The 19,899-nt window shown below is 37.0% G+C and overlaps 1 protein-coding gene across 4 annotated transcripts in view; it reads right to left on the bottom strand.

Annotated features, from left to right (window-relative positions):
- Positions 1-1,328: 1,328 nt before the first annotated feature.
- Positions 1,329-19,899, bottom strand: part of LOC136158245 (cytochrome P450 2C9-like) — a 34,001-nt gene continuing 15,430 nt past the window's right edge. For 3 of the 4 annotated variants that reach the window (XM_065920034.1, XM_065920031.1, XM_065920033.1), the window contains 6 exons: positions 16,510-16,670; positions 15,175-15,351; positions 8,083-8,224; positions 5,101-5,288; positions 2,251-2,392; positions 1,329-1,510 (listed from right to left, as the gene is read on the bottom strand). In XM_065920034.1, coding sequence (XP_065776106.1) covers positions 1,329-1,510; positions 2,251-2,392; positions 5,101-5,288; positions 8,083-8,224; positions 15,175-15,351; positions 16,510-16,670 — 992 coding nt within the window. The remainder of the gene's footprint in view (positions 1,511-2,250; positions 2,393-5,100; positions 5,289-8,082; positions 8,225-15,174; positions 15,352-16,509; positions 16,671-19,899) is intronic. The other variant, XM_065920032.1, reaches the window with a different exon arrangement.

The raw sequence follows: 19,899 nt of genomic DNA, 5'->3' as shown, positions 1-19,899 counted from the left end.
CTCATTGGGTTAATACCAAGGAGTGTGATTGCTGGATCATTTCATAATTGTATATTTAGTTTTGTAAAAACTATCAACTGAAAAAAAAAAAAAAAAACTATCAACTGACTTCCAAAGTGGCTATATCGTGCAGAATTGTACACAACAATAATAGTCCTTGTTGCTTCCACGTCATCACCAATATTTGGCTTTGTCAGTGATTTGGACTTTACTAATTGTTATCTGGGTGTAATGGTATCTCATTACTGTTATTTTTTGCAAGTCCCTAGTGATATATCATGTTGAGCATTTCCACATGCTTATTTGCCATGCATATATCTACTTTGGTGAGGTATCCATTCAGATCACTAGCTCTTTTTTCTTCTGACTGCACTGTGCTGTCCAATGAAACTTACTCAACCAGGGATCAGACTCCTACCCGCTGAGGTGAAAGCTCAGAGTCTTAACCAGTGGACCACCTGGGAAGTCATTTGCCCATTTTTAAAATGGCTTGTTATATTTCTGAATGTTGAGTTTTGGAGTTCTTAGTACACATTGAATGGGCTTCCCAGGTGGTGCTAATGGTAAAAAACCTGCCTGCCAATGAGGGGTCCTAAAAGGTGTAGGTTCAATCTCTGGGTTGAGAAGATCCCGTGGAGGAGGGCAGGGCAACACACTCCAGAATTCTGGCCTGAGAAATCCCATGGACAGAGGAGCCTGGTGGGTGACAGGCTATGAGATCGCAGAAGAGTTGGACATGGCTGAGCGATTAAATGACAACAATCACTGATCTCAATATTTCCTACAGGATGAAACTGCTCCTGAAAACAATTCCTCCACCTTCAAATCCAAACCTCAGGTAACTCATTTTAACATGCAGCCCAGAGAGCTTTTCTACTCTCATTCCCTCTGTCCTCTGTGCATATGAGGACCACGTGACATCTTTGCCTTCTTTCTTTCCTCCCTTATAGGCAATATGCACAAAAGAAGGAAAGCTTGAGAACTGGCTTATCAAATTATGTGTTTTATTAGGAATATGCATAGCAGAAATAGCTCTATATTGTACACACAGTAATCATCTTGTTCTATATTGTATGGAGCTCATAGTACTATGCACATAGAACTACTCGATATTATATAATTATTTGAAACTCTGGTGGCCAGTATGGATGTTACAGAGTATGAAGAACAGCAGATATATTTCTGCAGTGAAATTACACAATAAATTGTGTGAGGAGAGGTCAGAGCAGGCACTCTCAGAAAAGATGATGGGAAGCAGGTGAATGATGCTGCAGATGAGAGGGAGTTGAAGACAACATCACTGAAGAAATCAGAGGATCTACCATTCCTCACACAGGAATGAAACAGAGCTGGTAAAAAGGTGGCACAGAAACTAACCCATTGACAACTGGGGTGGTGTCAAGGTCCTTTGGGTCAACCACAGATTTCAAGGTAAATTTTTGTAAAATTGTGGTCAGGAATAAAAACAGCTCCATGCGGGCCAGGCCCTCTCCCACACAAATCCGTTTCCCTGGAAACAACAAACAGAGGGTACATACTCCTTGAACTCTGTCTTTCTGGCTGTCAGAAAGAGACTATGTAGTATCCATTTGACAAAAGTTTGAATGGATGGATGGAATGACTGGATGGACAGATGGGAAAAGGGTGAACACATATGCTATCCACCTAACATCTTATCATAACAAATATCATTCCTTGATAAAATATCATTCATCAAGAAATATTTACTGACTATTCCAAGCACTTGATTAAATTATTCATGCATTATGAATATAATTGTAATTTCATATTTTCAAATTTCTACCCATCATTTTCTAGAAACTCACATATATTGGGTGTATTTTCTGATCCTAGTCTAGTAGTCCCACATGTTTCTTTTCATTCTTCACAACCTCTGTTCTCTGCTCTAAGTATACCTATTCTTCACCAAACTCTAACACACCTTGAACATTCAAGTTTTATAACACAAGGTTCTCTTTGGCTAAGTTGTAGTTCTCTGATATTTTCAGTTCCCAGCTCAAGTTTTATTTCTAAATGGAAAGAACTGGGTCACCTCTCCAAAGCTCCAGTAATCTAGCCCAATAATGAGGATGTTTCATGGGGAGGGAAAGTGCATTGGTATTGGGCTGCTGCCCCTCAACATGAACAAAGAGCATTTCTACCAGCCCCAGGGTACTATATAACTCTCAACTGATCCTTAGAAGGTATCCTGTCCTCTAAAGTACTGAATGGAGGAAAAAAAATTATTACCTGTTGAGAAAGCCATGAAATAGTCACTCTTCCTAAAGTTGCCACTCTCATCCAGAAAGTGGCCAGGGTCAAACACCTCTGGGTTGGGAAATTCTTTGTCATCATGTAGCACAGAAGTCAGTGATGTTAATATATCTGTGCCCTGGAAAGAACAGATGAAGATAAACTGAACTATGAAAAAGTCACAGAGTTGCAAGAACTGCTGCAAATCATTTAGTACAATCTTATGATCAATAATGAAGAATCCTCAGTCCAAAAAAGGACAGTGACATTTTGAGGCAGAAAGACCAAGCAATAAAGAAGAATAAGTTTAAGAATAGTGGCAATGATGCTGCTAAGTGAACAGCCTCTGAAATACTAGGTATTTCTAGGGTGTCAAACCATATGAATCATTCTGCTTATCACATTTGGACAGTGGTGTCTGACCCTCCAGCTGCTGTACTTTATTATTTCAATTTTCACTCATCTTATATGTGGATTATGGTTGAATATGGGAAGTCTCTATTGGACTTGAAAGGTCTGGAGTTATCTGTTCATAGTGTTTTTGTAAATGGATTATGATCTTCTATGATAGTAAGTATGGCAACAAAGGGGGCTTCCCAGGTGGCTCAGTGGTACAGAACTCACCTGCCAAAGCAGGAGACTTAGACACAGGTTCAATCCTTGGGTCTGGAAGATGCCCTGGAGGAGGGCATGGCAATCCATCCCAGTATTCTTGCCTGGAGTTATCCCATGGACAGAGGAGCCTAGTGAGCTACAGTCCACAGGGTCACAGAGTCAGACACAACTGAAGCAACTTGGCTTGCATGCATGGTAACAAATATTAGTGTTTACCGTTGCCATGAAGACTGTCTTTATTTAATAATATACGGTAGGGCTTCCCTAGTAGCTCAGTGGTAAAGAATCCACCTGTCAATGCAGGGACACGGGTTCAATCCCTGCCCTGGGAAGATCCCACATGCTGTGGAGCAGCTAAGCCCAAGCACTACAAATACTGAGCCTTTGCTCTAGAACCTGGGAACCACAACTGTTGAGCCCACGCACTGCAACTAGTGCCCTAAAGCATGTGTTACACAACAGGAGAAGTCAGGCAAAGTGAGAAGCCAGTGCACTGCAAGGAGGATCAACCCCCACTCACCACAGCTAGAGAAAAGCCCACAGGTAGCAATAAAGACAGAGCCACAGCCAAAGATAAAGAAATAAAATTATTTAAAAAAAAATATGTGGTAGCTTTCATTATAGATTAACCTTAGATTTGAAACACAGGAAGTATGATAAAACTAGAAACATCATTTTACACCAATTCAGCTTAGTATCATTAATTTAAACAAGTTTTATTAGCAAAGCTAAAACTGTTGGGTGAATGATTAAGAAGTGCTATTCTCTCAAAGCTCTAATGTACCATGCAATAGATTTTTATGTATTAACTGTAAAAAAAGGACCTGTTCCCTGGAGAAATCTGGCAGGTACTACTTTATCATGTGAACAACACTGCATAACCGATAATAATGGGGTAAATGACAGTATAAACCTTCACCTGGTTTATGAGGAAAAAGAAACTATAAAGGTTATACTAAGAAAATTAGGAAATTTTAAGTATAGCCTGTACATTAAATATTATTATTGTTTCAGTGATAACTCCTGTGTACACATGCTATTATTCTTCTGCATACAATAATCACTGTTATTGAGGTATGCATACTGAAGCAGGGAGCTTTTAATGGATAGTTGGATACGGATAGATAAGCATTTATTAATGGAAGAAATTTTCACATATTGCCATATAGTGAAGTCGTTCTGTTTTATAAATGATTTAACTTGAATTCTGTATTAATTAAAACATCCTGTTATGGTCTATCAAATATACGTTGTCCGTGCTCCTGCTCAGTCATGTCCAACTCTTTTTGACTCCATGGACTGTAACCACCAGGCTCCTCTGTCTATGAGATTTTCCAGGCAAGAATACTGGAATGGGTTGCCATTTCCTCCTCCAGGAGATCGTCCTGACTCAGGGCTTGAAATGGTATCTCCTGCATCTCCTATATTGGCAGGTGGATTCTTTTATCACTGAGCCACAGGGAAACTTCTCTAATCTGATAAAAAAAAAAAATTCTAACAAATATACATAAAACATCATTCCCAATAGTGAGATGTTAACTTCCACTTCCCTTCATATCAGAAATGAAACAAGGATGACATGAAGATATTAGCCCAGATAGCAGGATAGTGTATATAGAAATTGCTATTAACTAGAGATATTTTCAAAATGACTTTAAATTTAGCAAGGTTGTTACATATAAGGTCATCAAAATGATAAAATCAATTATATTTTGATATTTCATGTAAAAATGGAAAATGCATTTTAAAATGCTTATAACAATAATAAACGTCTTGGAAAGATAAATAATATGCAAATCACTGCCTGAAGAAATTAAAGAAAGCCCTTTAAAATAGAAAGACTATATCATACCCAAGAAATGAAAAATTCAATGTGTCATGATATTAAGTCTTTCCAAACTTATCTAGCATGCCACTCTGATAAAAAATCCCAGCAGAGTGTTCTGGTAAATTGACAAATTGATACTAATGTTCATCTGGAAATGTGGACAGCTATGGTTAGCCCAATAACATAAGAGAAGCAGAACAAATTTGGAAGTCTTGCACTGCTACCTGTCAAAATCTGTTATAAAGCTTTACAGACTAAACTGGAAACAAGACACAACCCATCAAGCCACCACACACATGACTATTTTTACTTCTCTCATCTTGTGTTCATCGACAGTTGCACGCATACCGTGTAAATGAGAACTTCAAGACCAATGAGGTCAGTAAAAGAGAAAACAATCTTACCTTGGGGATAAGGTAGTTTCTGAATTTAATGTCACAGGTCACAGCATGGGGCAGGTTGGTGGGGACCAGGTCAATGTATCTCTGGATCTCGTGAATCACAGCATCCGTGTAGGGCATGTGGCTTCTGTCCTGCATGCAGGGGCTCCGGTGTCTGCCAATGACATGGTCAATCTCTTCCTGGACCTTAGCTGATAAGGAAGGTAAGGAAGATTGATGGAGAAAGAGGAAAATTCACACCATGTTCCACAACAATTCAGGGATACATGAGGCACTATGATTGTGTCCCAGTATCATTTTGCACATAAACTCTAAGACCAGAAGTTGAACTAAACTGAGCGAGATAATGGCCATTATACAGACACATAAAAGTCTCTTACAAGCCTGGCTTAAGATACGTCTATACATCCTTCTATATTAGCATACATGATAAAACAAAGAGAAATGATGAAATGTTTCAAATATAAACAGAATATAAAGTCAAGAAATTATAGTCCTTGAAGAAAGAAACAAGAATCAAATATTAATTTTATATCAGAATTATATGGATTGAAAAGTTAAAATATAATATTTGTGTTTTGTGTATTTGTGTGTTATGCATGTGCAATTTGCAGTGGTACTCAGGTCATTCTCCAGCTGTCAAATGCCACCACTTTCAGCATTCTAGCAGTTTCTTCTGAAATTCATGTCCTATTTCTAAATAATGACTCTCAATTTTCATTTCTCACTCACAGATTCTTAAACAATATCTGACATCTTGGTATGAGAGTTGAGAATTTACATCTCCATCCTTCCTCATACAAAATCACACACACACATGCACCCCCTTAATCTGTCTCCCAGAAGACGAGAAACTATTAAGCTCCTAGAGGAAAACATAGGCAAAACACTCTCCGACATAAACCACAGCAGGATCCTCTACTACCAACCTCCAAGAATATTGGAAATAAAAGCAAAAATAAACAAATGGGACCTAATTAAAACTAAAAGCTTCTGCACAACAAAGAAAACTATAAGCAAGGTGAAAAGACAGCCATCAGAATGGGAGAAAATAATAGCAAACAAAGCAATGGACAAAGAATTAATCTCAAAAATATACAAGCAACTCGTGAGGCTCAATTCCAGAAAATAAAAAGACCCAATCAAACAGTGAGCCAAAGAACTAAATAAACATTTCTCCAAAGAAGAAATACAGATGGCTAACAAACACATGAAAAGATGCTCAACATCACTCATTATCAGAGAAATGCAAATCAAAACCACAATGAGGTACCATTTCACGCCAGTCAGAATGGCTGCTATCCAAAAGTCTACAAGCAATAAATGCTGGAGAGGGTGTGGAGAAAAGGAAACCCTCTTAGACTGTTGGTGGGAATGCAAACTAGTACAGCCACTATAGAGAACAGTGTGGAGATTCCTTAAAAAACTGGAAATAGAACTGCCATATGACCCAGCAATCCCACTGCTGGGCATACACAGTGAGGAAACCAGAATTGAAAGAGACACATGCACCCCAGTGTTCATTGCGGCATTGTTTATAATAGCCAGGACATGGAAGCAACCTAGATGTCCATCAGCAGATGAATGGATAAGTGTGGTATATATACACAATGGAATATTACTCAGCCATTAAAAAGAATACATTTGAATCAGTTCTAATGAGGTGGATGAAACTGGAGCCTATTATACAGAGTGAAGTAAGCCAGAAAGAAAAACACCAATACAGTATACTAATGCATATATATGGAATTTAGAAAGATGGTAACGATATCCCTGTATATGAGACAGCAAAAGAGACACAGATGTATTGAACAGTCTTTTGGACTCTGTGGGAGAGGGCGAGGGTGGGATAATATGAGAGATTGGCATTGAAACATGCAAATTATCATATGTGAAATGAATCGCCAGTCCAGGTTCAGTGCATGATACAGGGTGCTAGGGGATGGTGCAATGGGATGACCCAGAGGGATGGGATGGGGAGGGAGGTGGGAGGGGGTTCAGAGTGGGGAACACATGTACACCTATGGCAGATTCAAGTCAATGTATGGCAAAACCAATACAATATTGTAAAGTAAAATAAATAAATTAATTTTTTAAAAAGTTAATTTCTAACAAAAAGTTCTTTTTGAAAGATAAAATTCTTGACCCCTCAAAATGTGTATTTTGGCAACAAGCATTTTTCTGGAAACAAACTTATGGATTAATACAATTTCTTTACATACGTATCTTTTTTTTTTACATATTTTATTTTATTCATTTTTTTCCCATTTATTTTTATTAGTTGGAGGCTAATTACTTTACAAAATTGTAGTGTTTTTTGCCTTACATTGACATGAATCAGCCATGGATTTACATGTGTTCCCCTTACCAATCCCCACTCCCGCCTCCTATCTTAAGCTAATTTATTGTCAATCTAACTCTTTAGAGGACTTCTTAGACTGTTGAAATTGCATCAGGTGGCCTCACTAAATTTCTATGATTTCCAATCTCTTTAATAAGGAGAGCTTCCAGTTTCCCAACCCTGGTTTCTTTCTTTCTTTTTTTGATTTTTGGCAGCTCTGTCCATAGCATGTGGGATCTTAGTTTCCTGATCTGGGTTTGAATCATACTCCCTGCATTGGAGATTGCATTGTAACCACTAGACTATTGAGGAAGTCCTTGGACCATGGCTCTAGAATACTGCATTTTCAGCATGTGGGGACATCAGAGTGGTTTTTCCATAATCAAAACCAATATGCAGCTCAAGGCCAATTCATGTTGGCAGTGCTTGCTACATATGACCACCCATGAAATTCAGGTGCTTAATATCTTCACATATTATGTAAAGACATCTTGTTACTATCCCTTCATTAAATCTGGGGGAAAAAATTAAGCTGCTCAGTAGTCAGAGATTTAAGTAATTCTCTAAGAGAAACAAGGTAGAGTACATTCAAGCATCTTTCTCTCATCTCTTCTGCAGTCACCCCGCCCACCATGTTATCATACCTGTGACCTCAGGGTGTTTCAGCAGCAGGAGGAGCCCATATCTCAGTGTGGTGCTCGTCGTCTCTGTCCCAGCTGCAAACAAATCCAATACAGTGTTTGCCAAGTTTTCAGCCGTATACTCCAGTTCTTGATTGTGCTTTTCCTAGGAATAGTTTAATTTAAAAGTTACAAAGCATACAAAAAAGGAGGAAGTATGGACCAGTAATAGCAAAAAAAAAAAAAAAAAAAAAAAGTTGACACAAATCATTCCTGAGGAAGTCCAGATATGGACTTACTAAACAAAATCTTTAAGATACATGTCTTTAATATGCTTAAATAGCTAATGAAAATCATCAAGAACTAAAGAAAATCCAAAAAAGTTTATGAACAAGTATAGAATAACAAGAAAGTTACTATAGAAATAAATCAAACAGAATTTTGGAGCTAAAAATCACACTACCTGAACATTTTAAAATTTACCGGAAAGTTTGAACAGTAAACTATGGGAAATCCAAGAAACAGCAGATCTGAAGCAGAATAAAAATTTCCAGTGTGATTATCAGAAAGAAAAAGGAATAAAGAAAAATGAATAGAACCTAAGGACCCAAGGCACTCAATCAATTGTACTAACATCCACCTTATGAGAAACCAGAAAAGAGTTAGCGAAAGAACAGAAAATAAGTATTTGAATAAGAATGACTGAAAACTTCCAACATTTTGTGAAGTACATGAATCTAGAAATCAAAAAAGCTAAACTCCAAGAGGAATGAAACCAAGCAGACTCACTGTCAGGCATATTTTAATCAGACTGTGAAAAGCCAAAGCAAAAGAGAGAATGTTCAAAGCATCAAGAGAATAGTAACTCGTCATGCACAAGGGATCATCATTAGGATAACCACTCATTTTTTCCACAGACACTGTAGAGGCCAAATATCAATGGAAAGATACATTTAAAATCTTAAATGTAAATACGTCAACCAAGAATTTTGTATTTGGCAAAACCATCCCTCCATAAATTAGGAGACACAAGACATCCTCAAATTAAAAGCTACGGGGTTCCAGTTAACCAAACCAAAGGACAAGAAGATGATAATTCAAAGCCAGATTGACAAACAAAGTTCCTTGTTAAAAATAACTATGTAGGTAAATGGAAAAGCAAAAACTACTGTATTCTAATATAAAAGCCTCATTTCATTTCCCATATTATTTAAAAGAAAAAAATCATGAAACAATCATTATATGATTCTAGGCACAAAATACAAAGATGTGATTTTGTGACACCAACGAAATAAAGGGGGGATGAAGCTGGATGGGAGCAGAGTTAATGTACACGATTTTAAGCTATTGAGGAATCAGCTCATACTGAATTGCTATGAATTTAGAATGTTAACAGTAATTTCTTTTATAAGTACTAAGAAATTAATTTTAAAACACACAAAAAATTTGGATGGAAATAAAAAAATGGTACGTTATAAAAAGATCAGACAAAAATAAGGCCATATTGAGGGAACTAAGAAACAGAATTTATAAAATACATTAGAGCAAAAAATTACAGGGCAGAAATAAATTCTTCAATATGAATAATTAATCAATTGAAACTCATGGTTTAAGACAGATATTGAAGGAATAAGATTCTAAACTGTGTATCTAAATATTCTACTACATATTCATAATATATCTATACAATTATAGAATATAATTTAGCCATAAAAGAAGGAAATCCTGATGTCTGTGACAACATGGATGGGCCTTGAAGTTATGCTAAGTGAAATAAATGAGACAGACAAAGACAAATTACCATATGATCAAATTTATATGTGAAATATTTTAAAAACTTGATCTTATAAATAGAGAGGATACATTGGTGGCTGTGAGAGTTGGGAGGAGAGATAAAAATGAATGAAGGGAATCAAAAGTGCAAATAGTCCAGTTATAAAATAAATAAGTCCTGGTGATGTAATATACAGCATGATGACTATAGTTAATGACATATTCCCTATTTGAATTGTTAAGAGAGCAAATCCTAAGATTTACAAGAAAAAATCTGTAACTATGTGTGATAATAAATGTTAATTATATACATTGGAGTCATCATTTTTAATATATGCATATATTGAATCATCATGTGACATTATATAACTAATATGTTATATGTCAACTGTTCTCAACAAAAAACCTTGTATGTGGTACAAGATGTTGTACATTTGAGATGCCAAAACACAAATACATTGAATGAGAAAGAGGGAAGGAGATTTTGCAAATTATGAGTAGCCAAATAAAGCAAAACTGGCTATAATAATGTTAGAAAAATTTTTTTATCAAAAATAGTTTAAAGGGACCAAATAAGAATGGGGTGTTTTATACTGGACTAAGAAAGGTGAATTCATCAAGTCATGTAATTATAAACACACTTTCATCAAGCAACAGAGCCCCCAAAATATATGAAGCAAACATTTATAGAACTGAAAGGATAAATGGAGAGTTCTACAATAACAGTGGGAGATTTCAAAACTCAGCTTTCAATAATGTATAGTACACCTAGGCAAAAGATCAATGAGTAAATATATAAGACTTGAACAACCTTAGAGTCAATTATTCTCACAGACATAAAAGAATACTCCACTCAAGAACAGAAGAATGTACAATCTTCTCCAGTGTATATATAATTTTTTCCACAGTAAACTATATGTGAGGTCATAAACAATTCTTGACAAATTGAAAAAGATAAAAATGATACAAACTATCTTCCCTGACCACAATAAAATGAGGATGGAAATAAAAAAAACAGAATGAAAATTTACAGTTGCATAAACTTAGAAAAATAAATCTGATAGCTCTACATGTAAAGACCCTGGAAGTTTCAACTCCATTCCTAATAACAAGTGAAAAGCTAAACAGACTAAAATCAACAAATCTTTTAAGACTCCTAAGAGAATTGAACACAAAGGGAAAACCACTACCCCCTAAATTGGAGAGGTTGAAAGGGGGAAATTGGGAGTCAGACTTACCAAAGAAGAGCTCATGAATGGAAATCACAATGAAATTCAGTGCTAGGGTAGGAAAATCTGAATCATATTTGAGAAATTGCTAAAAGCTCAGTGTGGAAAACACTGAGAGAAGGATGACTCCACAGGATGACTGAGTCACCCAGGAGCTACCATACTTTTTGATATTTATTCTAGGAGCTTGAGCAAATTCTGACAGTACAACTGGAGAAATATCCACTCATGTTTCCAGCAGAGGAAGGGCAAAAGGAAAAAATAATCAAATGAAGTATAGTTGATTTTTAAAACTGTGCTAGTGTTAGGTATACAGCAGAGGATATATACTTTTTCGAATTCTTTTCCATTATAGGTTATTACAAGATATTGAATACAGTCCCTTGTGTTTTACAGTAATTATCTATTTTACATATAGTAGTTGAGTATCTATTAATCCCATACTCCCATTTCACCACCCCTTTCCCTTTATTACCTAACCATAAGTTTGTTTACTATGTCTGAGTCTATTTCTGTTTTATAAATAAGTTAACTTATATATATATATTCCACATATAAGTGATATCATATAATATTTGTCTTTCTCTGTCTTCCTTCACTTAGTATGATAATCTCTAGGCCCATCCATATTGCTCAAATGGCATTATTTAATTCATTTAATATTTCATTGAATATGTATATCACATCCTGTTTATCCATTCATCTGTTGATCAATACTTAGGTTGCTTTCATGTCTTGGCTACTGTAAATAGTGCTATTATGAACACTGGGGTGCATAACTTTTCAAATTACAGTGTTCTCTGGATGTATACCTAGGAGTGGGATCGCTGATCATGTGAGAAGTCTATTAATAGTTTTTAGAGAAACCTTCATACTGTTCCCCATAATGGCAGCACCAATTTACATTCACACCAATAGTGTAGGAGGGTTCCCTTTACTCTGCATCCTCTCTACCATTTACTGCATGCATGCCTCGTCACTCATTTGTGTCCAACTCTTTGTGACCCCATGGACTACAGCCTGACAGACTCGTCTGTCCATGGCATTATCCCAGCAGGAATGCTGGAGTGGGTTGACACTTCCTCCTCCAGGGAATCTTCCTGACTGGGATCAAACACTACATCTCCTGTGGCTTCTGCATTGGCAGGCAGATTCTTCACCACTGAGCCATATTTGTAGACTTTCTGATGACAGCCACTCTGACCAGTGTGAAGTGGCACCTCCTTGTAGTTTTTATTTGTATTTCTCTAATAATTTGCACTTCCCTCATGGCTCAGATAGTAAAGAATCCACCTGCAATGCTAGAGACCTGGGTTCAGTCCCTGGGTTGGGAAGAGCCCCTGGAGGATGGCATGGCAACCCACTCCAGTATTCTTGCCTGGAAAATTCCATGGATAGAGAAGCCTGGTGGGCTGCCAACTCCAGTCGGACACAACTGAGTGACTGAGCATGCATGCACGCACATATGTAAGGATATAATACCAAAAATATCAATTCTTACTTTATTTTTATAATACCAAAATATCAAAGCTCAACAACAAAGACAAGGAACCTAATTTTAAAGGGGCAATGGACACTTGAATAACAATATTTCTCCAAAGAAGAAATAAAAATGGGTAATGACACATGAAATATATTCTAGATCATTGTTCATTAAGGAAATGCAAACTAAAGCCACAAAGAGAGATCACTTCACATTAACCAGACTAGCTTTAATAACTACAAGAAATTCCATATATATGTGTTAGTATGCTGTAATGTTCTTTATCTTTCTGGCTTACTTCACTCTGTATAATGGGCTCCAGTTTCATCCATCTTATTAGAACTGATTCAAATGAATTTTTTTAACGACTGAGTAATATTCCATGAAGTAATTAGCCTCCAACTAATAAAATAAAATTAAAAAAAAAACTACAAGAAACTAGAAAATAAATCATGGTAATTATGTGGGAAAATAGGAATGCTTTACATTGCTGGTAGGAATATAAATGCTTCAGTCACCATGGGAAAGTCTGGCTATTTCTCAAAATGTCAGACTTAAAATTACCATAGGCCTCATAGATTTTACTCCTAGGAATATACTCAACATAAATGAAAATATGTCCATGAAGAAATTTGTACACAAATATTTGTGGCAACAATGTTCATTACGACCCAAAGGGAAACACCACCAATGTCCACAAATACATGAATGTATAAAAAGTCATGGTATGTATATTAAAATGGAATATCATGCAGCCATACAAGAGGGTAACAAATACTGATATACACTATAACTTAGACAAGAATCCAAAACATTATACTAGATGAAGCCAAAAACAAAAGGGGCAATGCTATAAATTCTTTTATATGCTATATTAATGCACGCATACTAAGTCGCTTCAGTTGTGTCAGACTCTTTGTGACTCCATGGACTGTAGCCTGCTAAGCTCCACTATCCATGGGATTCTCCAGGCAAGAATACTGGAGTGGGTTGCCATGCCCTCCTCCAAGGGATGTTTCCAAGCCAGAGATTGAGCTCACATCTCTTGTGTCTCCTGCACTGTCAGGAGGGTTCTTTACCCCTAGCACCACATAAGTAGTCCCATACTATATTCATAACAAACAAATCCATAGACATAAAGCAGAAAAGAGGTTAACACATGATGGGGTGGAGGGAATGGAGAGTGATCATTTAATGGATATGGTATGTTTCTGGAGAGCGATAGGAAAGTTTTGAAATAAGAGAACTAGTGATCACACAACATTGTGAATGCAAGTATATACAACTAAATCATATACTTTAAAACAGTGAATTGCATGTCATATGAATTTTACTTATATTTTAAAATGATGTCACTCCATAGATTGATCAACTGATTTCCTGTAATCCCTATAAAAATCATTAATTTCTTTGCATAAATTGACTAGTTTATCCTATAATTAACCTGAAAATTCAAAGCATTCAGAATAGCCAAAACACTTTTAAAAATTAACAACAAAATTAGAGGGTTCACATTTCTCAACTTCAAAGCTAAATACAAAACTAATAATTAAGATGACCAGATGATATGCTACTAGTATAAGGACTGACATTTAGATTAATGGAATAGATGTCAGATTACACAAATAATCTAGGGCTTCCCTTGTAGCTCAGTCAGTAAAGAATCTGCCTGCAGTGCAGGAGACCCGGGTTCAATCCCTAGTTGGGATGATACCCTGGAGAAGGAAATGGCAACCCACTCCAGTATCCTTGCCTGGAAAATCTCATGGACAGAGGAGCCTGGTGGGCTGCAGTCCATGGGGTCGGAAAGAGTCGGGCACGACTGAGTGGCTAACACTTACTTACTTACTTACACAAATAAAGGGTCAAATTTTGAGTGCCCTGATTTTTGAACAAAGGGGGCCAAGAGGGAAAAAGGGTGTCTTTTCAACACATGGTATAGACTTCATGCCCACAGACATGTAATTCCAGCTCCATATCATTTCATTTCATTCCATTCCATTTCATTTCATTTCATTCATACCAACTCATTTTTACTTCACACTCAAAGTGCTCTCTCTCTTCCATCCACCTACTCTTCCTCATCACAGGCCTATGCATACTGTATATAATATATACAGTATTCACCATCTAAAATTCCTTCCCCTGTCCTTCACTGCAAATTTTTTAAGATTTATTTCCAACCACTTGGTATGCAGGAAGTCCAGCTAGATTAAGCCATTCTTTTCCATTCCCTCATACAGTGTGTACAATAATCATGTTCAGCTTCATATTATTCCATGATATTTTGTATTTTCTAACTTGTTTCTAATTGTCTCCATTTCATCTGAAGTGTCATTCTATCCTTCTCTGTAGGAAGATTACTAGTAGGTAAAGAGTAGAATCAACATATTCAACTAATTTAACAATTAAACATTATATCTTCCATAATGCATACTATAGATTTGGACCTACATCATGTACTTAAAATGTTTGTCAACATTGCTGGCCAAACCACTGAAACATCACTGGTAAATTCAACAGCCCTAAAAATGCACAAGCAATCAAATAATCGAGGTGTCATTAACTTTTACCTGTTCCATTTGTCAGAAAACAAGCAATCAAATAATTGAGCTGTCATTAACATTTTACCTGTTCCATCTTGGTCAGGAAACAATCAATAAAGTCCCGAGGGTTGTTAATGTCCAGGGATGCTTGGTGTTCCCTTGTTTTTTCCAAAACAAAACTTTTCATACAAGCATAATTTTCAAAGAATTTTTTATGTTTCCCTGGGATATAATCCATGAGAGCAGGGAAAGAACTGCAGAGCTAGAAAAAAAAATTGTTCATTAAAAGAAAACACTTAACAAAGATTTAAATATTATATGCCAAGCCCTGGTTAGAAAATGAACTATAAATATTAAAATAATTCAGTCACTATATAGATGGGACTTTTTAACTTCACAAATACATAGTTTTCTATGCTGATAGATGTATTTCAGGGAGAAAATTATAACCAGGGATCAACGATGGTATTCATCTCCTATACTCATACATCATGTTTACAGTATAAAGGCATCTTTGTATCAATTCTTTTGTTTTCTGCATCAATTCTCCTCACAATTATGTAATAAGAGATAGCATGAAACACAATGATTCACCTTTTATAGATGACATCAGATTATGGGAGTTTAGGTAATCTGATATAGAAAACAAGCTGATCCCTGACATTTCTATTTCTGTTTAGTGACCTCAATCATAAATTTGGTATTTTAGGACTAAAAGGGTCCTAAAGACACCATGAAACACAACTCAACATTTTATGGATAAAGTAACTGGGAACCACAGCAATTAAGTGACCTCTATAAGGTCACACCATTGTCTTTTAGGCAGAGGACAGAACATTTAGCTCAACACAGGGTACACCAGTGATGTTGGTTTATGGTTCCTACACTAAAAAATCATCATTTTGTCATCCTCAAAGCAATTATTTTGTCAGTTACGATACCAACTGAAGCATCAAACTCTCCTATCATATTCAGTGTCCCCTGGGAGCCCCTTGAAGGAAATACTCTCTTTCTTCCCAAACAGATATATCTGTCAGCTAACATGCTGAAGAATCCATGAGTAGAGATTGGGGACAAGACTTGTGGGCAATGGAAGCCTTTCCAGTAGGACCACTGCTGTGGTCATGCTTTGGGGAAGTTACCAAAGTAGTTTACAGAAATTGGTCTTTGGATCTTGGTGGAAAAACCACTGAACAAGGTCAGTGGGACTGAACTGCAGTTCTGTATTCTGGGCATGTATTTTCCTGTCTATCATTAAGGGCTCTGCAGTCATCCCCAGATGAGTACGCCATGATGCTAAGCTCTGGGCAGGGCTGTGTTGTTCACATATTCACCTCACAGCTTGGTGCCCAGAGAGATCTGGATCTCATGGAGAAAAGAGCCAAAATGATTCCTTGAGAAGAAAGGACTTTGGCCTCACCTGCAGCCATGGAGAGCCCAGAATTCTGACGTTTTCATTCAGTCTTTCCATTAGATCTAGAAAAATCTGATCTTTATAATCAAAACGATTCCGGAAAATAATGGAGCAGATCACATTGCAGGGAGCACAGCCCAGTATGAAAGTGGGATCACAGGGCAACCCTAGAGAATAACAAACAATTTGAACACACCATTAAAACACACACAAGAGACACTTGGTGTTTGAGATAACAGATAAAGGTAATTTTAGAAACTCTGAAGTGATATCTCACCAACAAATTTCCTTTAAAAATAAATATTCAGCATGCATAAAATCAACACATCACTTTACCTTAACCTGAGTAGGATATTTCAGCACAGCTAGTTAAATAACGGGTTTTTAGAAATATTCAATTTACTCCTCCCACCTTTACTTGTACCCTTTTCAATCAAGGTGCCTATTAACTCGAAGGGAAAATGATAAGAACATTTAAAAAGGCCATTTTGTATGATTTAATAATGAAAGTTATCAATGTTGAATATCATCTGTCTGCAAATTAAACACTGACAGAAAGAAAGAAAATTGTTAGGGAACTCAAAATGAATAGTTGAAAAACTCATGTGCAGAATCAGGAAGGAAAAGCTAAAGTGAGAGAGACTGTAGTTGAAGTCATGCATTTGAAGAAATAAGTGTAATAAAACACAAAGTATCCATGCTATATGAGGAGAAAAACTAAGAAACAACTGAACAATTAATGAATTATTATAAATTGGATTTTGTCTAAAGTAATATAAAATGCAAAATTTTAATTTCAAACATAAACCCCCGGATAAGTGAAACAAAAAGGATAACTTGATGAGTGGAATTCCCTTAATTTTGTTTCCATGTTTAAAATTTCTTCTTTTTTAAGAATTAATGTCCCTCATTTACTATGGCCATTAAAATTAATACATTTAGAATTAAGACTAGAGAGGATCTGGAGAAAAGGAAACACTCCTATACTGTTGGTGGGAATATAAATTGATGGAACCACTATAGAGAACGGTATGGAGGTTCCTTAAAAAACTAAAAATAGAGCTACCATATGATTCAGCAATCCCACTCCGGGGCGTATATTCAGAAAAGATAAAAACTCTAATTCAAAAAGATACATGCATCCCGATTTCATGTCAGCACTATTTATAATAGCCAAGACAAGGAGGCAACAGCAACCCACTCCAATATTCGTGCCTGGAGAATCCCATAGAAAGAGGAATCGGGTGGGCTACGGTCCGTGAGGTCACAAAGGGTCGGACATGATGGAAGTGACTTGGCACAAGACATGGAAACAACCTAAATGTCCATCGGCAGATGCATGGAAGCCGAAGATGTGAAACACACACACACACACACACACACACACACACACACACACACACGTAATGAATATTGCTGTGTTGTCTAGTCTCTAAGTCATGTCTGATTCTTTGTGACCCCGGAACTAAGTCTGTCAGGCCCCTCTGTCCATGGGATTTCCCAGGGAGGAATACTGGGGTGGGTTTCCATTTGCTTCTCGAGGAGATCTTTCCAATCCAAGGATTGAACCCATATCTCCTGCATTGACTGGCAGATTCTTTACCACTATTGTCACTAGAAAACCCCCAATAAATATTACTCAGTCATTAAAATAAAGAAATAATGCCATTTTCAGCAATATGAAATTATTATATTGAGTGAAGTAAGCCAGAAATGATAACTATCATATGATATTGCTTATAGTATGTGAACTGAGAACATCTAGATGTACCTGTTGGATTTAGAAAAGGCAGAGGAACGAAAGATCAAATTGCTAACATCTGTTGTAGTACAGAAAAAGCAATGGACTTCCAGAAAATCATCTAATTTGCCTCATTGGCTACACTAAAGCCTTTGACTGTGTGGATCACAACAAACTGTGGAAAATTCTTAAAGATATGGGAATAACGGACCACCTTACCTGCCTCCCGAGAAACCTGCATGCAGGTCAAGATGAAACAGTTAGAACCAGACATGGAACAATGAACTGGTTTCCAAACGGAAAAGGAGTATGTCAAGGCTGTACATTGTCACCCTGCTTATTTAACTTATATGCAAAGTACATCATGTGAAATGCCAGGCTGGATGAAGCACAAGCTGGAATCAAGATACCAGGAGAAATATCAATCAATTCAGTTCAGGTCACTTGCTCAGTCCTGTCCTGATCCTCTGTGACCCCATGGACTGCAGCACACCAGGCTTCCCTGTCCATCACCAACTCCAGGAGTTTGCACAAAGTCACGTCCATCAGGTCAGTGATGCCATCCAACCATCCCATCCCCTGTTGTCCCCTTCTCCTCCTGTCATCAATCTTTCCCAGCATCAGGGTCTTTCCAAAGAGTCAGTTCTTCACATCAGATGACTAAAGTATTAGAGCTTTAGCATGAGTGCTTCCAATGAATACTCAGGACTGATTTCTTTTAGCATTGACTGGATTAATCTCCTTGCTGTCCAAGGGACTTTCAAAAGTCTTCTCCAACACCACAGTTCAAAAGCATCAATTCTTCATCATTCAGCTTTCTTTACGGTCCAACTCTCACATTTGTACATCACTACTGGAGAAACCATAGCTTGACTATCTGGACCTTTGTTGGCAAAGTGATGTCTCTGCTTTTTAATATGCTGTCTAGGTTGGTCATAACTTTTCTTTCAAGGAGCAAGCATCTTTTAATTTCATGGCTGCAGTCACCATTTGCAGTGATTTTGGAGTCCAAGAAAATAAAGTCTGTCACTGTTTCCACTGTTTCCCGATCTATTTGCCATGAAGTGATAGGGTTGGGGGGAAAATTCCATGACCTTAGTTTTCGTGAATGTTGAGTTTAAAGCCAGCTTTTTCATGCTTCTCTTTCACTTTCAACAAGAGTCTCTTTAGTCTCTCTTTGCTTTCTGCATAAGAGTGGTGTCATCTGCATATCTGAAGTTATTGATATTTCTACCAAAAAGGTGACTTTTACCTATTAACTTTAGGCTGCCTAAAGTTATCCTGAGCCAATCGCTTCCTCTAAACATACCCTGTGACACAGCTCTGCCCACAAGTGGGACAAGACCCAGCTGTACCCACCAATGAGCAGCTTTCAGTCCCACCCACCAGGAAACCTATACAGCTCCAAGACCAATCTCAAGCACCAAGGGGAAGACAAGCTAGAAGAACTACAATCCTGCAGCCTGTGGAACAGAGACCACAAACAGAAATTTAGACAAAACGAGACGACAGAGAAATATATTGCAGACTGTACATTTGTTACTAAAATCCAAAAATGATGGGGCAAAATTTGCAAACTGAAAACAGAACCAAATTCTACTTGCAGAAGATAAGATAAGCAGGTGTTGCTTAGGTCAAAATTTAGTTAAATAAAT

The sequence above is a fragment of the Muntiacus reevesi genome, chromosome 2 (assembly GCF_963930625.1).
Source record: "Muntiacus reevesi chromosome 2, mMunRee1.1, whole genome shotgun sequence".
Classification (NCBI taxonomy): Eukaryota; Metazoa; Chordata; class Mammalia; order Artiodactyla; family Cervidae; genus Muntiacus; species Muntiacus reevesi.
Note: the sequence above shows the minus strand (reverse complement) of the source record. Positions and strands in the feature narration are given on the sequence as shown.